General features: G+C 45.9%; 1 protein-coding gene across 1 annotated transcript in view; it reads right to left on the bottom strand.

Annotated features, from left to right (window-relative positions):
- The window catches only part of LOC145410366 (epidermal retinol dehydrogenase 2-like), a 598,304-nt gene that overhangs the window by 570,781 nt on the left and 2,029 nt on the right, over window positions 1-25,494 (bottom strand). The window contains exon 2 of the mRNA XM_080280518.1: window positions 15,335-15,424. Within this exon, the coding sequence (XP_080136644.1) occupies window positions 15,335-15,424 (90 nt within the window). The remainder of the gene's footprint in view (window positions 1-15,334; window positions 15,425-25,494) is intronic.

A 25,494-nucleotide genomic window follows, 5' to 3' on the forward strand; every position in this document is an offset into this window, starting at 1 on the left:
TACAGAGGCATGACTTTTGGACCAGATAATGAAGGTAATGGAGAGAGTTCTAAAAGATATGATTAGAGAATGAGTGAATACTGTCGAGATGCAGTTTGGGTTTATGTAATGCAGAGGGACCAATGATGCCAAATTCACAGTCCGACAGCTTCAAGAAAAATACATAAGAAAATGGATCTGTACTTTGTTTCTGTTGATTTGGAGAAGGCCTCCGACAGAGTTCCTAGGGTGGTGGTGAACTGGGCAATAAGAAAGCCTGGGACAGAGGAATGGTTGGTTTAAGTTACACCTGTGTATGTAGGTGCCTGCACTCAGGTGAGTGTGCAGGGGGATATTTGAAAGATGAATTTTCCATGAATGTTGGTGTACATCAGGGGTCAATCATGTGCCCCTTTTATTTTATCATGGTGGTTGAAGCCTTTTCACATAACTTATGAGATGGACACCATGAAGAACTGAGAGGTCACAAGCTTTGCAACAACAATGAGCAAGGCATGGCAGGCCACAGAGTAAATCAAAGCACTAGGGTTTTTCCACCATATGGTCACAAGAGCAGAGTGCATAGATATGTCTTCACTGTACGAGATCCATAGGAGAGGATGACATAGCGATGGCAGGCTCGGCGCACTGGGTGGGCAGCTCCCACAATGCACTCCGACTTGCTGAAGCATTGTGGGCATTCTGACTGACTGGTACATTCCAGGGTAGTAGTAGTAGTTGTTCCCTAGGCAGTCTGGCTGAACAGCCCCGAGTCTCTTAGGAAGGCCATGGCCAAGATCAGGCTTTCTCAAAGAGCTCTCAAAAAGAATATGTTGTGTTGTTGGCATAGGTGATTGTGTGCAATGCAGTCTTCCATAATGCGCTTAATAGTATGGGGTGCTGTGTTGCATCCTGGACAGGCATCAGCGACAGAGTCATCCAGCCACTTCTGGTAGCTTAAGAGGGCTGGATGGTGCCCACATCTCAGTCTGGGGTGGACCCTGTCCTCATGAGGGAGATAGGATTCAGAAGGGTGGATGTCAGGGGGCCATGCATGCAGAAGTGTGTTGACTTTATGTAAATGAATGAAGCGGCGAGTGATCTGAGTGTGGATATGCTTCTGGAAGCTGGTCTGAGGTGGGCGAGGGGGTAGAGATGACCGTATTTGAGTATGGTATCGTTTGCTGGGTGTTGTTTTGATGTTCCTTGGTGTGGGTGGATGTGTTGCCATGAAGTATGGTGGATGTTGTGGGTTTGTGGAGGCTGCAGCAAAAAATTGGGTGCCTCTCATGTCTAGGTGATCCTTGACTTGGAGGACTTTGGTTTCTTGATGTAGGTGGTCGGTAGGTGTAGTACCTGGTCTGTAGGGCCTTGTTCTGTATGGTCTGTAGAGTGTTGTAGTGTGTTTTGGTGAGGTTAAGAGCCCAGGCAGGGCTTGCATAATTCATCACTGAATGTATGTATTCTTTGTATACTGTGGTGGTGGTTTCTTTGTTGTGTCTGAATGTTGTATGGGCAAGTGACCTCAAGGCATTGAGTCTTGGTGTTATCTTATTTTTAATGTTTGTGATGTGTTGTTTAAATGACACTGATGTATGGATTTTGTGTGTGTGTGTGTGTGTGTGTGTGTGTGTGTGTGTGTGTGTGTGTGTGTGTGTGTGTGTGTGTGTGTGTGTGTGTGTGTGTGGTAGGGGAGTGTTGTTTATGGTGAGGTGTGGGATGTGACTGTGTTCTGCTGTCCAGTTTGTGAGAAGGGTCACTGTAGATTATGGCTGGGGCTATTTTGAGCCTGTTTGTGGTGAACCATTTGTGCAGTGTGTTGAGGTAAGGTTGGATGATGTGTGCAGATGTGTTTCCATTTTGGTATGTACATGTAAGTGTTATATCATCTGCATAGGAAGCCATGTGTATCTTTTTTCTTTTTTTTTTTATGCGAGGAAGAAGGAACCAAAGGCCATGAGCCCGCAATAACAGTTCCCTCCAAAAGGGGTGTGGGTATGTCATGCATGTATAGGTTAAAGAGTATAGGGGACAAAACAGATCCTTAGGGGATGCCATTTGTGAAGTTTCTGATGTTAGAAGACTGACCGGCAAATGTTATGTGTGCACATCTGCCTGCTAAGCAGTCTGCCAGCCATCTTTTTGTGTTATTGTGCATGTTTGTGTTGAGTATTTTGTTTGTGAGGTTGTGGTGGGGGATGGCATCAAAATCTTTGCTGATGTCTAGTTTGATTAGGAGTGTTCTGTGTGGTGGCCTAGCTGAATTCATGCCATCGAAAACTCTCTGTGTAAGGTCTGTAAGAAGGGTGTTTGTGGAGTGTTGTGGCCTAGAGCCATGTTGTGACTGGACTAGGGGAATGTGAGGTGTGACTAGTTGTAGTACCAGTCATTCAGTGACTTTAGAGGGGGTGCAGAGGAGTGTGATGGGACGGCATGAGGAGGGTAATGTGGGGTCTTTGTTGGGTTTAGGGATAGTGATGATAATGCCATGCTTCCAGATGTTGGGTTTTGTGTTGTGCGAGTAGCTGTAGTTTGATATGATGGTGAGTGCTTGTATGCCTTGTGGTCCAAGGTGTTTAAGGTGAATGTTTCTTATGTTGTCTGGTCCACAGGCAGATGAGTGCTTAAGGTTGTTAATGATGTGCTTCATCTGGTTGAAGGTGAAAGGTGCGTAGTCTGGGTCTGTGGGGAACTGTCTCTTATGTCGGATGATACGTCGGTCTTCGGGATGGGGGTTTAGATGGCTGACTTGCGAAAAGTGATTTATGAGAGTGTTTGCTTGTTGTTTGTTCGAGGGTATGGTGTCTGTTGTTGTGACGGCAGCGTGTGACTGTGTGGTGTTGCTTTTCGAAAGTGTGATGCTGTTTAGTGTTTTGTAGAGTTTGGTGATGTTTGTTTTGTGGTCAAGTGTTTGAAGGTAATTTTTCCAGTACAGTGTTTGCTGTTCTGATAATTTATTGTTTATTTCAGTGCTGAGTTCTTGTATTTGTTGTACGGTGTCTTTTGTATGGGGTGTTGGGAAGTGTCGCAGTGTGTCCTGTTGTCTGATGAGGCCTGGAATTTCTGGTGTGAAGTTGGGGTTGTGTCTCTTTCTGTTGCCTCTAGGGATGTGTCTTTTGTCTGCGTTTTGTATAACTGTACTGAAAGTGTGCACAGCAGTGTTGATGTTTGTGATGGGTGTACTATTTAGTCTTTCGAAACGTTGTTCTGTTTCAGTTACAAAGGCCTCCCAGTTGGCTCTCTTATAATTAGTGTGTGTGTGTGTTTGTGGCCAGCTGGGGTGATTCTGGTTTTGGTAGAGATGATGACTGGGAGGTGATCAGAACCTAGGGTTTTGACCACTTTCCAGGATGTAGTGGGCGCAAGGTTTGGGGAGCAGAAAGTAATGTCTGGGGATGATGGGAGGAAGAGGGCTTGGTGTGGGATATGGGTATGTTTGTCTAGATTGTTCAGTATGAAAAGATGATCTGTCTGGGATTATAGTACCAGCCCTCTGTCTGTGTCAGGGTTGTTGACATGCAAGGCCGACAACTTGGCATTGAAATCACCACTCAGGATGATGCTGGGTATGTTAGTGATGTGGTGTATTTGAGGAGAAAAATTTTGTGGTATTGTGGGGGACAATTGGGGGGAATGTATGTATTGGCAACTGTTATGTGCAATTTGTTGCCAGAATGTATTGTAACTGATTGATTTTCTGTTGTGGTGTCATGTGGGGGAAGAAGTGACTTTATGTGTGCACTGGTATCTGCAAAGTTGATGGACTTGTGTACCAGGGTGATGAGTCCACCGCCACCGCCATCAGCCTGGTCTTGTCGAATGGTGGTGAAGTTATGAAATGTCGGTATTTTCTGTGCTCCGTGTAGTTTTGTTTCTTGTAAGATGGCAATGTGTATGTTTTGTTGTTTGATGAATTGTGTGAGTTCTTGTTTTTTTATGTTTATGCCATCTATGTTTAACTGAAGGATGTTTATGTTGTGTGTGCGATGTGTGTCGGCTGCTGCAGCATGGGGGGGAGGTGGTGTGGGTGGAGGGGAAGGGGTAGGAGGAGGTTGGGATGGAGGTAAGGATTGAGGTGGATTAGGATGGGTTGGAATGGGAGGACTGGATGGTGTGGGAAGGATCGGTGGGTTTGGCTGTGGAGGTGTGAAGGAAGTAGGAGTAGGATTGGTGGGGGGGTTAGTGGGTGAGGGGAAGGAAAATAAGGAGCAGGTCCAAGTGTTTGTGTAATGTTTTCTGGATGCAAGTGTTGTGCTGGTGTAATGGATCCAGTTCTTGCAGGAATTGCACTGAACTGAACCCTTTGTCTGTCGGCTCGACGTGATAGGTTTCGAGCATGTTGGACATATGTATTTGTTGGTGGGTCCTGGAATGCTCTCAATGTCCCCAGCTAGAAGAAGTTGTCGAGAAATGACAGCCGGGGAGTCGTTTCTCGGTGTAGAAAAAATGGTGTTGTTGTATGTGTTGTGTTGGGAGATGTGGTACTTGCCCAGGCGAACGAAGCCACTCCCAGGTACTCGGACCCTGTAAGGGGCCGGGGGGGTTTGCGGTGGTTTGGCCCCCATGCTGTCCTCCTCTTCTCTTCAACAGCCTCTGGGAGTGGATCCATGTCGAAGACACCACCGCTCCAGGTCCACATTGGAGGGTTTTTCCAGGCGCTGGTTGGTTACCGCATCTAAGCCGGTTAATATGCCTCACTGCTGGATATTGCATAGGACCACCAGTTGTGTCCCATTTTGCCAACGGATATTGCCAAATTCCACTGGATATTCCTTTACTACAGACATGCGAAAAGTGCTGGATATTGCACAGCACAAGTTATTGTGATGATGGATAATTGACAGTTTACTGTACTGTATAATGAAGGTGTTAATAACCTCATTCCTAAATATGGAACTAAACATGAAAAGATAAAGGAATAGCTCTATGGCGCATATGTAAAAGCAATGGGGAAAAGAAATAATGCATGGAACACAGCAAGAGAAATAGGAGAAACCTAGCACAGAAAACATAAAAGAAACTAAGAAAAGATTGCGTGAAGATTTGAAGAAATGCAGCCAAAAATGAGAAAAACATAATGGATAGGTGTGGAAGTGATCAGAAATAATTTTATTGATATGTGAATAGTAAAATGAAAAGAAAAGATGGGATTGTAAGACTAAAAGCAGATGAATCAGTCAATGAACAAGAGGAGGCCATGTCTGATTTTATGAAAGAAAAATTCCAGACAAAATCCGTAAGGGATGAAGATTTCCAGAGACCTGAAGTAAATCAGAACAAGCCAAATAAGATCAATCTGACAGACTCTGAAACTAAGGAGTTACTGGAGCTAACGAAAAATGTGGATGCTAGATGAGCCATGTGGTCAGATAACATCTGGTTGGGTAATTTGAGAATGCACTGATCAATCTGTTAGAACAATATCCATCCATCCATCCATCATCCAATCCTACGTTGCCCCATGAGAAGCATAGGAGCCCGGGACTAGGCAGTTGGTCCCGACATTTAACCCCTAGGGTACGCAATTCTCCAGCCTTGACTGTCCCCCGGGATGCAAAAACATACCTATTTTTCGACTTTCTCAAAGGTTAAGAGTTTTATGCCCGATTTATAGAGCTTCAATTTACACACCTGAAAAAGCAAACCCCACCCTCCTAGACCCAACAGTTACCGAGCTATGGCCCGTCAAAGTTTATAATGGTTACCCATCATGGCCCCGGCGAGAAAGAAAATACATTGCTCGCACCTGTTTTCTTTGCAAAAAAACGTACAAAAATCACCAAAATCAATTTTTTTTTGGTGTGTCCAGATGTTATAAACCACTGTAATGTGCGTAGAAAAAAATAAAATGATGACAAACCCCCCCAATAAATATGATAAGTAAAAATTATTCTCCCCTCCTCTCCCCTCCCCATACCTCCAATCCCCTCCCTCCCCTCCTCTTTCCTCCCCTCCCTGCCAGGCTGTCAAATCTAGCTAGGGAAGATGGTCATAAACCCCCTAATAAAAATATGATAAATAGTAAAAATTATCCTCCCTTCCTCTCCCCTTCCCATACCTCCAGTTCCCTCCCTTCCCTTCCCTTCCCTCCCCTCCTCTTTCCTCCTTTCCCTTTCCTCCCCTCCTCTTTCCTCCCTTCCCTTCCCTCCCCTCCTCCCTTTCCCCTCCCCTCCGAGCTGTCAAATCTAGCTAGTTTTCGTTTCATTTCTTTTCGTTTTTGAAGGAACCTACATGTTTGCATGCATCAGCAAAAAATAAAATTTCTTTTTTGAGTGGGTTTCGAACAAAGACAGCTAAAATAATTGTGGTGTGCATATCTGTATGCAAAGACAAGAATAAATTACAGGTAATGATTCAAAAACACGCGCCATAAAGTGTAAAAAATACGCAATATTCGGGGCTGGGGAGGTAGAGATACTGCGTGCTAGGGGGTGGGGGTAAGGGTAGGGGGTTGGGGTGGTGGGGGGAGGTGGTAAGGCCTGGAGGGGGAGTATGGGGATGGAGGGATGGGAGGAGACCACCACAAAATACAAAGGAAGGGCCCCAGTGGAGTACAGGGCCATGGAGGGAGAATATACCCTCCCCCAGTCATGAGGGATGGGGGGATGCATGAGGAGGGTGTGGGAGTGGTGGTGGTGGTGGTGGTAAGAGCAGTGGGAGGTAGGGTAGCAACAAGGTAGTGGGGTACAGGGACATGGCGAGAGGGAGGTGGGGGTACACCTCCCACCGCCTGGGTACGGGCCTGGGTCCCCCCCTCCGGTGTGTCCAACACTTAGTTTTGATTGGTTAGAAGCTATCTGCATCACAGTTGGGGTGGAGCCAGCTGCCGCCAGTTTTTTGTGGATGTTGCACGATCGGTGTTGCTAGTCCTTTTAAGAAATTAAGCAAAAAGTCCGATAGATGAGATTAGTACTTTAGGGGTTATGATGAGAGTGACCAGCCTCACTCATCCCTGAGTGGCAATACATGAGCAATCAACCCCAACCACCCCTTGGATATAAACCTTCACCGGCTCAATCCGATTGAAGTGCAATAACTACCCACTAAACCACCAGGTGCCAAAATTTGATTATATGGTTACCACCCAATGTACTAAATGGTTTCCTGGTGTACAGGAAACCATTTGGCTTGTCACTCAGTGTAGAGTCACCCACAGGCAGAAGGAAGAGGAAAGAAAGACAGAAGAGGGAGTGTAAAGTTACCCGTAGGCAGAAGGACAAGGAAAGAATGAAGGAAAGGAAGACAGAAGAGGATGGAAAGAAAGAAGGATGGAGGAGAGGAAAGGGGAGACACCCAACAGCAGCACTACATCGAGTGAGTGGATGGTGAGCGCCTCCACCCAGAATAATATACGGGGTAATAAAGTGTTCCGTAACTCCTATACGCTAGGCTATTTATACTGTGCTTGTTCTCTCAGTACAGCCAATTTTCCCAAAACTACTTGTTTTCAAACCTTAATATTTTGAAAAGTATAGCAGTTAGGGAAACAAAATAAAAACCATATTACTCACCAACTCTACTTTTCGCAAATAAAAGCATCTCCAGGTCTGTAGGTGGTCGTGTCAATGAGTAAGGATGAGAAGAAGAGCAGTAACTTTTGGCGCACGAGGCAGGCTGTACTCATACGTGTGCGCGCGGCCCCAACTATCGTATTGCTCTCACAGTGATAACTTCTCCATTACTATATAAACTAGACACCGTTGCATCCAATGGATGCCCTATGGCACTACCACTGAGCCCTTTCTTAGTATCCTTGGAAAAAAGCTTGGCAGGGGTGGATGAGGCAAGGAGTACACGTGAGACGGGAACAGAATCAGACAAGAGGTTTAAGATAACATCGTCCTACATCTGGCAAACTCACACAGATGACTGAGGTATGCTTGGGTTGGGTGGCAGGAGTCTGTCCCAACCTTCTGATGAAGAGATCAAGTGGCGCCCACTTCAAACAATAGCATGAAAACACTTGCGGTTATATCCGACACCCGGTGTCAGCAATCCATAAATTTCATGTCGGATATAACCGTTCTCCGGTGGGTAACGGTTAAAAGAGGGAGCTCTGCCAAGAGCTCCCTCTTTTAAAAGTGTTCCCCTGAACTTGCCTCTGTCCTAGCCAAATTATTCAGACTATGCATATGTACTTCTTTATTCCCAAATTCATGGACAGAAGCCCACATTTGCGACTTAATACTAGCTGGTATGGATTTATTCATACCAAGTCAACAATTCACTAAAAGATCAAACTCTCCAAAATGGTTTGATGGCAATTGTGCCAGAGCAACAGCCCAAAAGTCATTAGCATATAACTCTTACTTAAAATCAAAAACATCTGAATCACTCTCCCAATTTAAAATTGCTAGAAATCATGCAAAAGCTGTATTAAATCTATCTAAATCAAACTTTCTTCAAAAGCAAGCATCAAAACTACTTAACAGCCCTAATGACAATAGAATATTCTGGTCAACTCTTAATTCTTTCAATAATAACTTTAACAAGTCATCTTCCATTCCCCCACTAAAATCTTCAGATGGCAATATTACAAATGACCCACGTGGGAAAGCAGATATCTTTGCTAGTACCTTTGCAAGAAACTCTACCATAGATGATACCAGCCAGAATGTCTCAGTACTGGAACTTGATTCTCCCGAAATTGCCCCACTTAAAATACAGACAAGATTCGTAAAATCCATCCTAGACAATTTACCTACCAACAAAGCTTCAGGCCCAGATGGAATTCTGTCAATTGTTTTGAAAAAGTGTTCCCCTGAACTTGCCTCTGTCCTAGCCAAATTATTCAGACTATGCATACGTACTTCTTTATTCCCAAATTCATGGAAAGAAGCCAATATCCACCCAGTTCCGAAGAAAGGAAGTTCGTCTGACCCCTCCAATAACAGACCAATAGCTGTCACATCTTCTCTTGGTAAGGTATTTGAAACTTTAATTAATAAGCATATTGTTAAACATCTTGAATCCAACAACTTAATTAGTGAGAGACAATACGGTTTTCGCCACGAAAGATCCACCATTGACATACTCAATCTCTTAACTCATACCATCCATCAATCAATTGATCTTTTTGGAGAAACTCATGCAGTAGCTCTTGATATCTCTAAAGCTTTCGACAGAGTATGACACCGTTCCCTGCTGTCCAAACTCCCTTGCTATGGACTAACATCTTTTGTTCCTTTGATTTCTTCTTATCTTAGTGACAGGAAAATAAGAGTAAAAGTAGATGATGTATATTCCAATTTCCACTCAATTAATGCCGGCGTGTCGCAGGGACCAGTTCTGGCGCCAACCCTATTTCTGGTTCATATTAATGATCTCTTATCTGTCACTCACAACCCCGTTCACTCATATGCAGATGACTCAACACTACATAGTTCATTCACACTCAGACATCCATTTACAAAGTCTAATATCTCTACCTCTCAACTCAGTACAGCCATCTCCATAAATCAAGATCTAGCTACAATCAGTGAATGGGGACAAAACAACCTTGTCTCTTTTAATGCTAGTAAAACTAAATATATACAGTTTACTTATAGACAGATATTGCCAGATTCGTACATTACCTTCAGTGCTACTAATATTCCCATCTCCCAAAGTATTGAAATTCTTGGTGTCTCACTTAACAGTGCCCTCAGCTGGATCTCTCATGTCAGATCACTTGCTAAAACCGCCTCAAAGAAACTTGGATTATTGTACAGAGTCCGTAACTTCTTCGCCGATGAACAGTTAGCTATAATTTATAAGAGTCATGTGCGCTCTCAGCTTGAATATTGCTCACCCTTGTGGAATGGTTGTGGAGAGGTTGCATTAAGACAACTAGACAAAATTCAGAATAAAGCTGTTAGAATCATTAACAACCCTGCCATTACATATAAACTACCTCCCCTGCAAGTAAGAAGGAATGTTGCCTCCCTTGCATTATTTTACAGATATTTTTTTGGCAAATGCTCAGACGAAGTTGCGTCCATGGTGCCACCTCTCCATGCCTTCCCTCGTGCTACACGGGCATCTGGTAGCACTCATGACTGGAATGTCACTCAACCATATTGTAGAACTTCTGCCTATCAGAATTCTTTCATTCCCCGAACTGCATCTCTCTGGAACTCGCTTCCCCAGAGTTGTTTTCCTCCAAATTTCAACCCACAACTGTTCAAGTCTAACTGTTACAGATATTTTATGAATAGAGGACACCAGTAATCTGGTGTATGGATTTTTTTTTTTTCCCATTTGTTTTTCCTTCCTCCGTTCTGTTATTTAAAAAAAAAAAAAAAAAAAAAAAAGAGAGAGAGACTGGAAGAGAGCAAATACAGTACAGAACCAATATATATGAGTGGTAACAAAGAAGATCCATTAAACTATACATATGTGTAAGACACTAGCATCATTTGTAAATTTGTAACGTACTACTGTATATCATTTCTACTGGCTTGAAAATTCTTGTGTGCATCAACCTTGGTCACCTAATGACGGTTCTCCACGCTGCTCGATCTTTGGCAGCCTCTGTATTCAGTCCCTTATCCCAGAGATCGCACTCTAAATCCTTGTTCCAGGTCTTTTTTGATTGTCCTCTTGCAACCCTATCCCCAACATTTATATTTCTCTTTCTGCACCCAACTGTCATCCTTCATCCCCTCTACATATCCAAACCATCTCAATCTACCCCTCATCATCACAACACCAATACACTCGACTCCCATTCTTCCTCTAAACTCTTCAATTGTAAATTAGCCCCCTTAGGCCTCACATTCAAGGATGTACTTGACCTCCATCTAATCATTGTCATATCTGTATATTTAAGCCTACCAATGTCCTCTTTCTTTGCTGCCCAGGTCTCACTGCCACACAGCAATACGCTCCTAACATATGCTGCATACAAAAATCCCTTAGCACAGATGGAGAGCCTTCTCAATGTCAGGAGAGGCAACAGCTCCCTCAACTTCCTCCGAGCACTCCTTACTCTAGCTCCAGTCCCACCTCCATTACAAAACATGTTCCCCAAATAACAAAACTCTTCCACACACTCCAGGAACTCGCCAGTACCATTAACCTTTTCATATCTGACAATCTCTAAATGCTCTCCCCGACACATAGCATGCATAAAATCAGCATTATCTTGCAGTCTACCTCTAATACCGCTGCATCTCTTCAGCACCCACTTATTACAAATACTGCACTAGATGGAGTTACTTCCCACACCCTTTAGGCAAACCACACATGGCTACTCTTCCTCTGCTTTGACAGTACCCCCACCAGTCCTAGATATCATCACTTGTTTTATCTGCTGTTACTCTCAAACCCCTGTGCCCCATTCCATCTTTCCACTCCTCAAATCTTTTTTCTGCCTCCCTTACATTCTCTGTAATCAATACCCTTCATATCTGAACAATATTTTCATTGCTATAATCCTTTTATTCACTGTCATTACAGTCATGACACATTTCACTCATTTTTCCTCATTCAACACACACACACACACACACACACACACACACACACACACACACACACACCACTTTATCCATTCACATTTCCCTGCCAAAATAACTCACACCAACTGTCCCTCCTGACAATCATTCTGGGTGTTCCTCCCCTATATCTGATTTTCTGAAAGCAACCAACATCCACCCACCTCCTACTCAAAGTCTCTGCTACTGCTTTTCAAATGAGTGACACATTCCATTTACATTACTGCCCTCTAGTCCAAAAACACTTATAAAATTATTTCTAAAACCTGCAAAGTTAGCTTGACAGAAGGAACATCGATGCACTGCCCTGCATCACCTACTGTATCTCCATTTTATCTGCTGCCACCGCCTCCTTCTCCTCCAGCTCCCTGCCTGGCTCCCCCACCCACTTTCCCCCTGCCTCCTCAAAATGCTCTCCTGTTGCCTCACCACATCATTCTCCAGCTGCCTCATCACATCGCTCTCCCACTATCTCACCAGATCACTCCAACCATCACTCATCTCCTGCTCCTGACAATCACGAGTGAGTGCCCAGGGATACCAGCCGTCCCCCAGTCTGGGAGAACACCCTTGGTGACACTTGAAACTGACCAAGAAACCTCTTTGGATGAAATGAAAACTTATTGTATTTTTCAACTTTTTAGGGTGGGTGACCCTTGACCAAAAGCATATCCCCACTGAAACCATGATACAATGGCATTGCTGTATGATCAGTTGTCTATCTATCTACCTATATACCTAGGCTGCTTCCCCCAAGGAAAAGGAGGTAGCTGAGACAGGATGACACACTCCCCATTTACTCATCCATTCAAACTCATTCATTCACATCTTAGCCCCAAAGGGGAGAAGGGACAGATTCTCACCGCACCACACCGCACAAGGGTCAACTTTGTAGTGCAATCAGTGACATCCGCAGCAGGGCCCGACAGCAGAGCTTGTTTACCCCTGCCACATCATAACAAACCCATCCCCTTACCCGCATCTGACCTGACTAGCTGATCAGACCAAATGTGGGAGAATATCCCCTCAGGGCTGTGTCATCATTTATTCATTCACAATTTCTCTCAATTTATTTCTGTCATGCACAGCCACTCTTCCTTGCTCAACAGACATCCCTCTCACATCCAGCGCTCTCTTCACACTGTCCATCTATTCTATTCGTGGTCTCCCTCTCAGCCTTACACCTCCCGCATCAGATCTAGTAATCTTTTTCACCAATCCCTCATTACCCATTCTCTCCATATGCCCAAACCATCACAACACCCTCTGCTCAACTCTATCAGCCATCTCCCAAACAACTCCATTTCTCCTTCGCACTTCATCATTTCACACTCAATCCATACCTGTCACTCCACACATACTCCTCAGACACCTCATCAAACTTTTCCTCTCTGCTACACCCATATTCCATGTTTCAGCCCCATATAAAGCAGTCGGTACCAAAACACCCTCATACAGCCTTCTCTTTACATCCATTCTATGCGAACGACATCTAAACACCTTTTTCATTCCTCCCAGCACCTTTCCTACTTCATTCATTCTAAACTTCACTTCTACATCTATTCTTCCATCCACAGCAACATGTGACCCTAAATATTTAAAACACTCTACCTCCTCAAGCAACTCACCATTCAAAACTATATTCATCCCCCTGCCATCTACCAACCTCGTACACTTCATCACTTTACTCTTATTCTCATTTACTTGGGAGGAAGGTAGAGTTCCGGAGGATTGGAAGTCAGGTGTAATTATTCCCTTGTACAAAGGAAAAGGGGAAAAAGAAGTGTGTGGTAATCATAGGGGCATTTGTCTTCTTAATATAACAGGAAAAGTGTATGGTAGGATACTTATTGACAGAGTTAGAGAAAGAACAGAGAAATTAGTTGGAGAAGAACAGGGAGGCTTTAGGAAGGGAAGAGGTTGTGTAGATCAGATATTCATTCTCAGATCTTTAGTGGAAAAGTTTCTAGAGAAGGGAAAGAAGTTGTATGCGGCTTTCATGGATTTGGAGAAAGCATATTACAGGGTGGATAGACAATGATTGTGGAAAGTGTTAAGAATATATGGAGTAGATGGGAAGTTGTTGAATGCTGTGAAGAGTATGTTTGATGGTACGAAGGCTACAGTGCGTGTGGATGGTGAACTAAGTGAATTTTTCTCTTTGAAAGTTGGGTAGAAACAGGGATGTGTCATGTCTCCATGGTTGTTCAATCTGTACATGGATGGGGTAATAAAAGAGGTACAAGGTAGGGTAGTGGATGTTGGAGTGGCCCTGGTGAGAGTGGATAGTGTTTGGAAACTCCCTGTACTGTTGTTTGCAGATGATACTGTGTTGTTGAGTGAAGATGAAAGGGAGTTGCAAGGCTTGGTGGATGAGTTTGGGAGAGTGTGTAAGAAACAGAATCTAAAGGTGAATGTAGGGAAGAGTACAGTGATGGTCTTTGAAAGAGGTGAAGTCAGTGAATGTACAGCGAGGTTGGATGGTGAGGAATTGGAAAATGTGAGTACAGTACGTTTAAGTACTTGGGTAGTGTGATGAGTAAGGATGGAGCTTTGGAGGGTGAAGTGCTTGAAAGGGTACAGCATGGAAGAAAGGTTGCTGGTTCTTTGAAAGCAGTGATAAGAAACAGGGAAGTGAGCATGGAAGTGAAGAAGTTACTACATGACAGTACTGTGATACGAACTCTAACGTATGGAAGTGAAGCTTGGACGTTGTTGGAAGGACACAAGTCAAGAGTGAGAGCAGTGGAAATGAGTTATGTAAGAGGAGCCTGTGGAGTCACATGGAGATACAGGCTGACGAATGAGGATGTAAAGGAGCGTTGTGGTGTTGATGTGGATGTGATAGGAAGCGTTATGAGGAACACACTGAGGTGGTTTGGCCATGTGGAGAGGATGGAGGGTGAAAGACTGACGAAGAGAGTGTATGTGAGTGAGGTGGAGGGGGGAAGAGGGAGGGGGAGGCCGAGGATGAGATGGAGGGATGGAGTGGAGAGGTATATGAGAGAGGGGGGTGTGAGTTGGGAGCAGGGGAGTGAAATGGCGGAGGACAGGGCGACTTGGAGGCGATTTGTTTGTGGCCATCCCAAACGGGATTGAGGCGTCTGGCAAGATAGATAGATAGATAGACTTTTGATTTCCTCCTTTCACACACCCTTCCAAACTCCTCTACCAACTGCCTCAATCTCTCCTCTGAATCAGCCACCAGTGCAGCAGCATCTGCAAACAGCAGCTGCTTCAGATTCCACTCTCCACCATCAACATTCACCAGACTCAGATCTTCACCTAAAACTCTTGCATTCACCTCCCTTACAACACCATCCATATAAATATTAAACAACCAAGGTTACATCACACATCTCTATCGCAGCCCCCCTCTCACAGGAAACCAATCACTCACAGCATTTCCCACTCTTACACACGCTCTGCTATTTACATAAAAACTTTTCACCCCTTTTAGTAACCTACCATTAAGTCCATACAATCTTAAAACAGTCCACAAAGCCTCCCTATCAATTCTATCATAAGTTTTCTCTAAATCCATGAATGCCCAAAACACATCCTTGCCTTTCGCTAAATACTTTTCACACACTTGTCTCACAGCAAACACCTGATCCATGCATCCCCTCCCTCTCCTAAAGCCACATTGCTCATCACCAATCACTCCCTCTGTAACCTCTCTAACTCTCATAATTAACACTCTATCATACACCTTTCCTACAACACTCAACAGACTTATACCCCTAAAGCTAGTACATTCATACTTATCAGTTGTCACTAGATGTAATCCAATCATACAGCAAGGTTGGACTGTATTCTATTATCTTCTTAAAACATTACCTATAATCTGGAATCTAAACACAATAATCTATTCCTACCTCATTTACATCCAAGCAGATGACCTTGGCTCCTAGACGCGCAAACTGTAGACTCAGCTCTTTACCAATGCCATGACCTGCCCCTGTAATCTGTGGGAGAACAAATACCGTATTGTTACTCTGTTTATTCCATCGAGAACGAAACAAACCTTACATTTCAGTTTGGCAACGCAAGATCATGCAAGCAGAGTGACAGAAGAGTTCTGGACAAATGTGGAAGCATGCATGGAAAAGTTTGGAAGGAATGAAAGAGTGTTTTTCATTGGAGATATAAATGGAAATGTAGGGAATGTGAAGATGGATGGAGTAGTTGGTGAGTGGGGTGTGCCTGCAGAGATGAATAAGGATGGCAGTGCTTTAGTGGACATTTTTGCTGGGAGGGGGTTGGTGATAGCCAATACCCTCTTCAGGCACAAAATGATCCATAGGTATACGTGGCAAGTGATGAGAAGGGTGGGTGGTGACCTGCATGAAAGGACGGCAATGATTGATTATATGTGTGGATGAAAGGATGAGAATGTGTGTAATGGATGCAAGAGTATATAGAGGTTGGGAGAGTGAAGTGGTGGTCGGAATCAAAGTACAAATGAAATGGAGAAACAGAAGAAGGACAGAAGGAAGTAGAACATACAAGGAGGGCAGAAAGGTTACAAGAGGATGAAAAAAGGCAGAATATAAGAGGGAAGTGGAGAAGTGACTGGGTAAATATGGACTGGGGCAGATGGGGGATGTGGAAGGTGTGTGTAAGATATTCAAAGAAATCTGTGCAGCATGTGAGATGGTGTGTGGGGTGATGAGAAGATGAAAGGGGGTGCAGGAAAGAAAGGCGGAATGAAGAAGTGAGAGAGGCTGTGGAGGCTGTGGCACAAAAGAAGAAAGCATATAGTGAGTGGATGAAAAACAGGGGAGTGGAAGAAGTTGAGAGATGGAAGAGAGAGTTATATGTAGAAAGGAAGAGAGAGGTGAAAAGATATAGTAAGAGAGAGTAAGAAGAGAGTGGATGATGAATTTGGAAGGAACTTCAGTGTAAAGTGGAGGGAATGTAAGAAAATGTTCTGGAAAGAGGTTAGGAGAGTCAGAGAGGGTGCCAAAGAGGTTAGTTGGGGAGTGAAAGATAAAAAGATTCGCTTTCTACGCTTGGTTCGGGTCGGATGTGCTCTCTCTCCTGCCTTCCTCCCCATCAGATTCTGCACCTTTTCAGTTCCCAACCCACCCAGTGCTCCTTGACTACTTATTCTATTACTGTGTGCACATTTGTGGCCCACATGGTGTTGTTACCGCAATTATTCAGTCGTGTTTAGGCGCGGCCGAGGTGAGTGAACGCCATGGCGACGGCACAGCTGGCTACCCAGTCGGTTCAAGTTGCGCCTATGAATGATGAGGCTATGCTAGAGGTCGCGCCTCCCCAAGGCAAGAGTGGATGACAGCCACCCCAGGATGAAGAGAAGGATGGTGTATTGGATGACACATCCTACTCAAGGAAGTATTTCAAGCCCACAACATCTACTGACAACACACATGAGCACTTGATCACTTTCTTAGTGTGCATTTTGGATGGCAGTGCAGTTTTTTCTAACCCCAGGGCACTATCTAAGGCCATCAATGCTTGCTCTTGGAGCAAATAGAGTGTGGAGGGCAAGCTTCAGGTATTGGGACAAGGGGCTGCCTTTCGCTTCTGCATAGCAGAAGCGAATCTAGCCAAGCTGCCTGCCCCTCCTGAATCCCTAACTTCCCTGGGAGAATCAAAGGTCAAGTGCTGGAGGGCCACCTCCCCCACTGATAGTGTTTACTCATTTGGGAAAATCAGCCGTGTCGTCTGACCTGTCCACCGAGGACATTCTTTCTCAGCTTCGCTGCCTGGGGTCAGGAGGCCGCTTTGTAGGGGTTTCACGCCTCACCTTGCAGTCTGGACAGGACGGCACACAGGTCCAGTCCCAGGTCGTCCGACTCAAGTTCAAGAGCCCCCTGCCGGAGAAGGTCATACTAGGATTTTCCTGCTACATGGTGGGTACTTACACCTTTCCTTAGTTACACTGTTTTGATTGCCACCAGTTTGGGCATGGATCCCTCTCCTGTCAGAACAAGGTCCGATGTGCATGCTGCAGCTGCTTCCACCCCTACTGCTCCACCACTGGGAAGCCTTGCACAGAGGACCCTTACTGCTTTTTCTGTGGCGACGCCCACACAGTCACATCGCAATCGTGTCCAATATATCAGCAAGCCCTTGCCATCCATGAGACAGCCCGAAACAATCCATCCTCCCTCCAGTCTGTGAACACCAAACTGCGCTCCCTCAACCTGGCACTGTGCACTGCCATACACCCTTATCCTGCTCAGTCAGCACCATCCATCTCCTCTCGCCCACCCAGTTACCCCATGCAGCAGGGCCTCAGTTTTGCTGCGATCACCTCCAACTATTTCTCTGTCCTAAAGGACCTGCAACCACCAGAGGCGGACATCGCTGACAGGGAATCAGACATCGCCATCCACCTTTCCCCACCTCCCGAGATCGTGACCCATCCTATTCCAGCACTGAAGCCCCAAAGTTATCATCCCCATCCCACTCACAGTGAAAAGGCTAGTTTTTGATCCAACCACTCCAGTTTGCTGATCCCGACACCCTTCTTGTGGTTTCCCTGGCCAGTCCCTCCCAGCTGTGCCCCTCCCCCTCAGTACCTTATCCTGCCACTGTGCACCACTCAGCCCCTCACCCATCTGCACTACCTCCTCATGAGGATGACTCTCTGCCACCCTCCAGCCCCCACGGAACCCCAGTAACTGACTCCTTTATCCGCACAGTGACGGATGCTTTATCTCTGTACCAAAGTGGTCTGTCATTTCTGGATATCCTCACCAGACTCCTAAGGCGTGTGCTCTCCCTCCTTAGCCGACAATAATGGCGCCCCCACACCTCAACCGTTTCTTTCTTTGGAATGCCCATTCCCTCCTGCATACGATGCACGACCTGAAGATGACAATGACAATCCTTTCTCACGGGGTCGTTGGCATTTGTGAGACCTGGCTTTCCCCTAACCTCCACCTGTCCGTCCAGGGCTACCACGTCATCCACGTGGATCGCCAAAAAGTTGGAGGGGGCATTGCGATTTTGGTCCATGACTCTATCCCCTGCTCAGAACTCGCAATCCCCAGGTCCCCCCAAGGTGTCATGGAACTCCTTGCCGTCCGCCTTTGGCTCTCTATGGGCTGGATCACAGTAGCTGTCGCATACAACCCCTGTCAGGACTTGACCCTGGAAGAGCTCCGGTACTACCATGACCACCTCCAACCACCATGGCTCCTTATTGGAGACTTTAACGCCCGCCATCCAAATTGGGACCCGTTTGTAACCCATGGCTCTAGTGTATGATTTGATCGAGTAGATCTATCTTTAGTTTCCTCCTTGAGAGTTCCCGCTTCACCCTCCTCACACCTATAGGCCTCCAGACTTGTTTTGACCCACAGACCAGTTGTCCCTCCACCCTTGATCTCTGTGTGGGCGATCCGTTATTTCAGCACCCGGCTGTGACAACTGGCCTTTGCCTTGGGAGTGACCATCTCCCAGTTCTCCTTGATATTGCCATCCTGTCGCCCCCAGCTGAGTATGCCCCATACCCCCGCTGGTGGTTGGCCCTAGATTGGTGGCCACAATTCAGTGCAGCCCTTAGCATCCCTCCCCCCTAGTCAGACTCATCTCTTGAAGACTGGGCGGCCAAGTTCTCCTCATCCTTCATGGGGGCAGGACGCTTAGTTTTTAAACTATCGTCACGTCAGGGTACGACCCGCTCACCGGTGCCATGGTGGACTGACGACTGCACCCATGCCATTTGAACTCGACGCTCAGCCTGGAACACTTGGAGACATACCCCTGTCACCGCCTCAAGATTCAACACTGCCACCGGGAGGCAGAATGCAAACGCACCATATGCTTGGCACGACACACTGCGTGGTCAGCCTTCTGCTCCTCCCTGTCCTTCTCCAGCTCCACATCCAGAACATGGAAATTTGTCTGATCCATGAAGGGACTCCCCACCTCACACTCATATCCTCTGATCAAGGATGGTGCCACCCTCCTCACCCCCCACGACAAAGCAGAGTTCCTGGCCCAATTCTTCCAATCACAGCTTCATGTCCCCGCCTCCCTGGCGACATCAGACCGCCTCCAGCAGGTCATCCAGGATGGGATATCGTCCCCCTCGCCGGAGGGACTTGCCTCTCCATTCTCCCCTCCCGAACCCCAACATGCACTGTGTTCTACCAGGAGTGGGAAAGCTTGTGGGCCTGACTTGGTCCCCAGTGAGTTACTTAAACACCTTCCACCCCCCCTCCTTACCTCTCTCCTATGCCTGTTCAATGACAGCTGGCTGTCAGGTACATTCCCTTCCTCATGGAAGGAATCCTTCCTTCTCCCCTTTTCCAAACCAGGACTGGACCCCTCCCTGCCTTCCTCCCATCAACCTATTGCCCTATCATCAAATGTCGGCAAGATGCTCGAACGCATAGTTTCCAGGCGCCTTACATGGTGGCTAGAACATCAGGTCTCCTTCTGGAGGACCAGTGTGGCTTCCAACCAGGTAGGAGCACTGCAGACATCCTTCTCCAGATTGAACACCACATTCACTCTGCATATTGCCACCGCTGATACCTCCTGGCAGCTTTTATAGTGCGTCTGACAGCCCCTCATGCTAGTATACCATATAATCTCAGCACAAAGGGAGTGAGGGGTCCAGCCCTGGCCTGGGTACGAAGTTTTCTCACTGACCGAACATTTGCTGTACCCCTAGGAAATACATAATCATCTAGTTCTGTGATCCACAGGGGCATCCCACAGGGCTCTGTTCTTAGCCCCCTCCTTTTCAACGTCTTGCTGTCAGACATCCCCCGCGTCTCCTTCCTCATCTATGCGGATGATGCCTCTCTCCTCTGTAGTGCAGATCAACTACATGACGCCCAGTCAGGCCTCCAGCAGGCAATAGATGTCTTTGTCACCTGGGCTGCGACATGGAATCTGACAGCGAGAGCTGGCAAGAGCTCTCTGATGTTCTTCACCCTGTGCAAACTCACCACCCTTCCGCATATTCGGATAAATGACTCTCCTGTACCTCTACAATCTAGGCACACCTTTCTTGGACTGCGATTGGACGGCCCCAGACTGACTTGGAAAGATCACATAGACTACCTCCGATCCTCCTGCCTCTGACAACTAGACAACATGCGTAGCATGGCAGGAGTGCGTTGGGACGCTACCAGGGAGACATTGCTCCATCTTTACTCCGCACTCATCCTGAGCAGACTCTCTTATGGCTCATTGGTATATGGATCTGCCTCCTCTTCTCACCTGCAGAGGCTGGATGTAATCCTAAACACTGCCCTCAGTATAGCCCTAGGGGCAATTAAGTTATCCCCAGTTGCACCCCTTCATGCCGAATCAGGAATGCTCCCCCTTTCTATGCCGCGTATTGGCCTTGACTGTCATCTCCTCCACCGAATTCTTGGACATCCCCCCCAGCACCCACTCTCTATCCTATATTCTCGTTTCCCTCTTGTCAGTCCTCCCCCTTGATGGCCTCGGGCAAACCCACCCTTCATTTTTCGTGGCCTACAGGCCTGTTATACCTTATCTATCCCACCCCCGTCTTCTGCCCCCACTTCCCCTATCTCCTCTGTCCCTCCGTAGCATGACCTTTCCCCCATGGTTTCCCCAGACCTCCCCGTCCCATTTTGGAAGTCCTCTGATGCTTTGTTGGCCCGCCAGATTTTCCACCTTATGGATACCTCTCTCTATGGAGGCTTCTTTCGAATCTTTACTGACGGTCCATACCCCCCTCCTGCCTCCTACACCTCAGCAGTGTACTTTGAAGACCTCTCTCTCTCTCTCTCTGCAAGATCTGGACCCTATCTGGACCCCACTCTGTCCTCACTACAGAACTATATGCCATCCTCCAAGCACTGACTTTTGTAAAATGCCATTTGCCATCCCAACCAGTAATGCTTTACACTGACTCCCAATCATCTTTACACCTCCTTCTCTCCAGTCAGCCATCTTCCCAAGTGTGACTAGTCCGTGCAACTCATTTCCTCCTTGTCTTTTTTGCCTCCCCCCCCCAAGACTGTGCACCTTCAGTGGGTCCCTTCGCATGTTGGCATTCACGAAATTGAAACTGTGGACCACGCAGCTCAGCAAGCCCTCCATTCCCAACATCTCTCTCATCTAGACCCAGATCCCACTGCTCTCCGCTCCTGTATCTGACAAAGCTTGCAGTTCTCTTTGGGAGCAGTCTCTCTCCCTTGATCTAGATGCAACCTCTCTAGGACTTATCCGTGCTGATGCTGTAATTCACCCCTGGGCCCGCCATCCCTGACGCCAACTGGACATGGCCCTTACCCGCCTGCGCATTGGCCATACTGGTCTGAATGGCCACCTACACTGTCTAGGTGTTATAGAATCCCTGTGGTGTCCCTGGTGTCCCCATACCGAGGAGACTGTTCAGCACTTCCTCTTGTGGTATCCCAGATTTCACTCCCACTGGGTGGCTCTTCAAGACCACTTGGCTACCCTTGGATACCCCCGCCTCACCCTCCCTCTCCTACATAGTGGTGGCTTCGGTGACCCTGATACACATCTACAAGTTATGTGCCTGCTGTAGAGATTTCTGCGATCATTGGGGCAGCTCACACGCCTGTGGCCTAAGACTCTGCACCATCAGCTGAGGACGGGAAGTGGGTCGTGTCCTCGACTGTGGCCCTTTATACCCAGAAGAAGAAGAAGAAAGATAAAAATGGTAGATTACTAGTGAAGAAGGGAGAAAAAGTGAGCAGATGGAGAGAACACTTTAATGAATTGTTGAATACAAAGAATGAAAGTAATGCGAGTATAAGTGGCTGGGGAATGGCTGGGAGAAGGATGGAGGTGAGAAGACAGGAAGAAATCAGTACGATGGAAATTGTGGAAGCAATGAAGAAAGTTAAAATGGGTTAAGCCCCACGAACTGAAGGAGTGTGTGGTGAAATGCTGAAGCATGGGGGAGAGATAGTAGTAAAATGGATGTCGAAGATGTGCAGATTGGCCTGGGAGGAAGGTAGAGTCCTGGAGGATTGGAAGTCAGGTATAATTATTCCCTTGTACAAAGGTAAAGGGGAAAAAGAAGTGTGTGGTAATCATAGGGGCATTTGTCTTCTTAGTGTAATACGAAAAGTATATGGTAGGATACTTATTGACAGTGTTAGGGAAATAACAGAGGAAGTAGTTGGAGAAGAATAGGGAGGTTTTAGGAAGGGAAGAGGTTGTGTAAATCATACATTCATTCTTTGATCTTTAGTGGAAAGGTTTCTGGAGAAGTGAAAGAGGTTGTATTAGGCCTTCACGGATTTGAAGAAAGCATATGACGGTGGACAGACAAGGATTGTGGAAAGTATTAAGAATATATGGAGTAGATGGAAAGTTGTTGATGGCCGTGAAGAGTATGTATGAGGGTGCTAAGGCTGCAGTGCATCTGGATAGTGAACTGAGTGAAGTTGTCTATCTGCAAGTTGGATTGAAACAAAGATGTGTCATGTCTCCATGGTTGCTCAATCTGTATATGGATGGGGTAATAAAAGAGATACAGTAAAAGTCCAATATTTCGGCATCCAATTCCCCGGCAAATCTGACATTTCGGCAGTTTTGAGAAATAGTCCCATTTACGAAAATCTCCGATCGTTCGGCAGATTCTCCGATTTTTTTCGTCAATCTTGAAATTCTCCATGAGGCTCGCCAGCTAGCTACCCGCCTTTACCCGCCTTAGTGAGTGAGATAGTGAAAGTGATGGAACGAGTCTACCACTGCCATGAAGCTCAGAGGCTAGCTCTTTCTCCTATAGCATAAAGAGAGGACAAACATGTAGTGAGTCTAGCATGGGAAAGAGAATCTGTTTCGCCATTCTTCCGAGTTGTTGCCGTGCTGCTGCCGACTTCTCTTGATTCTTCTGTGTGCTTTGTGAACTTCGTACCGAAATACCTCTGAAATTACTATTCAAGTGTGCTGGGGACTTCTTCCAGCAGTAGCAGACTCCAATCAACCCCTTCTATTGTACATATGTAAATAAGGAACCTACTATAAGTTTAGGTAAGTGCATGTGAACTTGTAGGCCTACTGTACCATTACATTTATATACAGTATGTTCACTAATTTCTTTATTTTTCATATTCATGTACAGTATAGTACTGTATTCATTACAGTATTGTACAGTATCAAACAGTATACAGTACTCTCTCCAAACACATTTGTAATGATATGAGTAATGATGATAGTGTTCACCGAAACATATAAGGTACTGAGTGGGTAGGGTTTTCGATAATTCGGCAATTTTGATATTTCGGCACTTGCCTGGTCCCATAGATGCCGAAAAATCGGACTTCTACTGTACAAGGTACGGCAGTGGATGATGGAGCAGCTCTAGTGAGAGGGGGCACTGTCTGGAAACTCCCTGTACGGTTGTTTGCAGATGATCCTGTGTTGTTAAGTGAAGATGAAGGGAAGCTGCAAGGCTTGGTGGATGAGTTTGGGAGTGTGTGTAAGAAACAGAACCTAAAGGTGAATGTGGGGAAGAGAAAAGTTATGGTCTTTGAGAGGAGTGAAGTCAGTGAATGTACAGTGAGGTTGGATGAGGAGGAAATGGAAAATGTGAGTGCATTTCAATACTTGGACAGTGTGATGAGTAAGGATGGAAGTTTAGAGGGTGAAGTGCTTCAAAGGATACAACAAGGAAGAAAAGTTGGTGGTTCCTTGAAAGCAGTGATAAAAAACAAGGGAGTGAGCATGGAAGTGAAAAAGATACATGACAGTATTGTGATATCAACTCTAACATATGGAAGTGAACCTTGGACCTTGTTGGAGTGACAGAAAACAAGAGTGAGAACAGTGGAAATGAGTTATTTGAGAGGAGCATGTGGAGTCACATGGAGAGACAGACTGACAAATGAGGAAGTGAAGGAGCGTTGTGTGTGGATGTGGATGTGATAGGAAGCGTTAGGAGAAACACACTGAGGTGGTTTGGCCGTGTGGAGAGGATGGACAGTGGGAGACTGACAAGGAGAGTGTATGTGAGTGGGGTGGAGGAGGAGACTAAGGATGAGATGGAGGGATAGAGAGGTATATGAGAGAGAGGGGTGTGAGCTGGGAGCAGGGCAATGAAACGGCAGGGGACAGAGTGACATGGAGGCGATTTGTTTGTGGCTACCCCTTACGGGATTAAGGTGTCCGGCGAATAGATGGATAGATAGATAGAACTAACTCAGGCAGATGGTGGATGGCCACCACCATCCCTGGGAGGCACTACCATACTTGGCCCTGTCTTTGGCCCAAACTGAAAACCAATCAACTGGTAAGTCCTGGGTCAGTCTGACTCTTATTCTTTCAATTTCTGCAACATTAGTAACCCTACCTCAAATTACTCCTTTGTTGAACACCTCGGAACCTCACTTATTTTTCCTTTCTGGAACAGCTGATTAGGGCCACTGACAGAACTCTCCATTCTCTATCTTCCTACTGCACCTTCCCAAGGCTCGCTTGTAAGACAAAAGTAGCTGCTGCATGTATGTGCACAATAATTTTGCTTTGTCTAATGTTCCCATACATGAGTCTTCCGAATTCTGGCTACTGTTATCCTGTCAATCTCTCTCTATATATCAGTTTGGTCTCCATATTATCCCAAGTCTACTATTCAAAATCTATGCCTACTTTACTAATGTAGAACAAAATCTTACCAAATCTCACATCTCGGAACCATAATTCAACGAAACTTTAATGTTCACCACCAACTCCGCCTCTCCTTCTCTTTAACTATTCCACCTGGTGAACAAACCAACATCTTTTCTATCCTTAATGACTCAGCAGTTTGTACAGCACCTTGCCCATGTTCCTGACTGCCTTGTTGCACTCTAGTATAAAAGACCTCTGGATGTACAACTAAAGCTTCTGCATACTCTGTCAATCCTTTTCTTAATTGGGTTCCTCTGATCATTACCATATTTCAGATCCAATAAAGCCTGTGAACCTTCATAAGAAGCAGCATCTTTGGCATTTTAGTCTTGCCAATTTAGACGCCTTAAGGTAGTGCTTCCTTGGTTTTCCTTGGAGTTATTATTACTTTCAAGGTTGAAGGCCATCTTTATGTATCCATTTT

The sequence above is a fragment of the Coenobita brevimanus genome, chromosome 85 (genome assembly GCF_032717465.1).
Source record: "Coenobita brevimanus isolate Jiangsu-jjx chromosome 85, ASM3271746v2, whole genome shotgun sequence".
Lineage (NCBI taxonomy): Eukaryota > Metazoa > Arthropoda > Malacostraca > Decapoda > Coenobitidae > Coenobita > Coenobita brevimanus.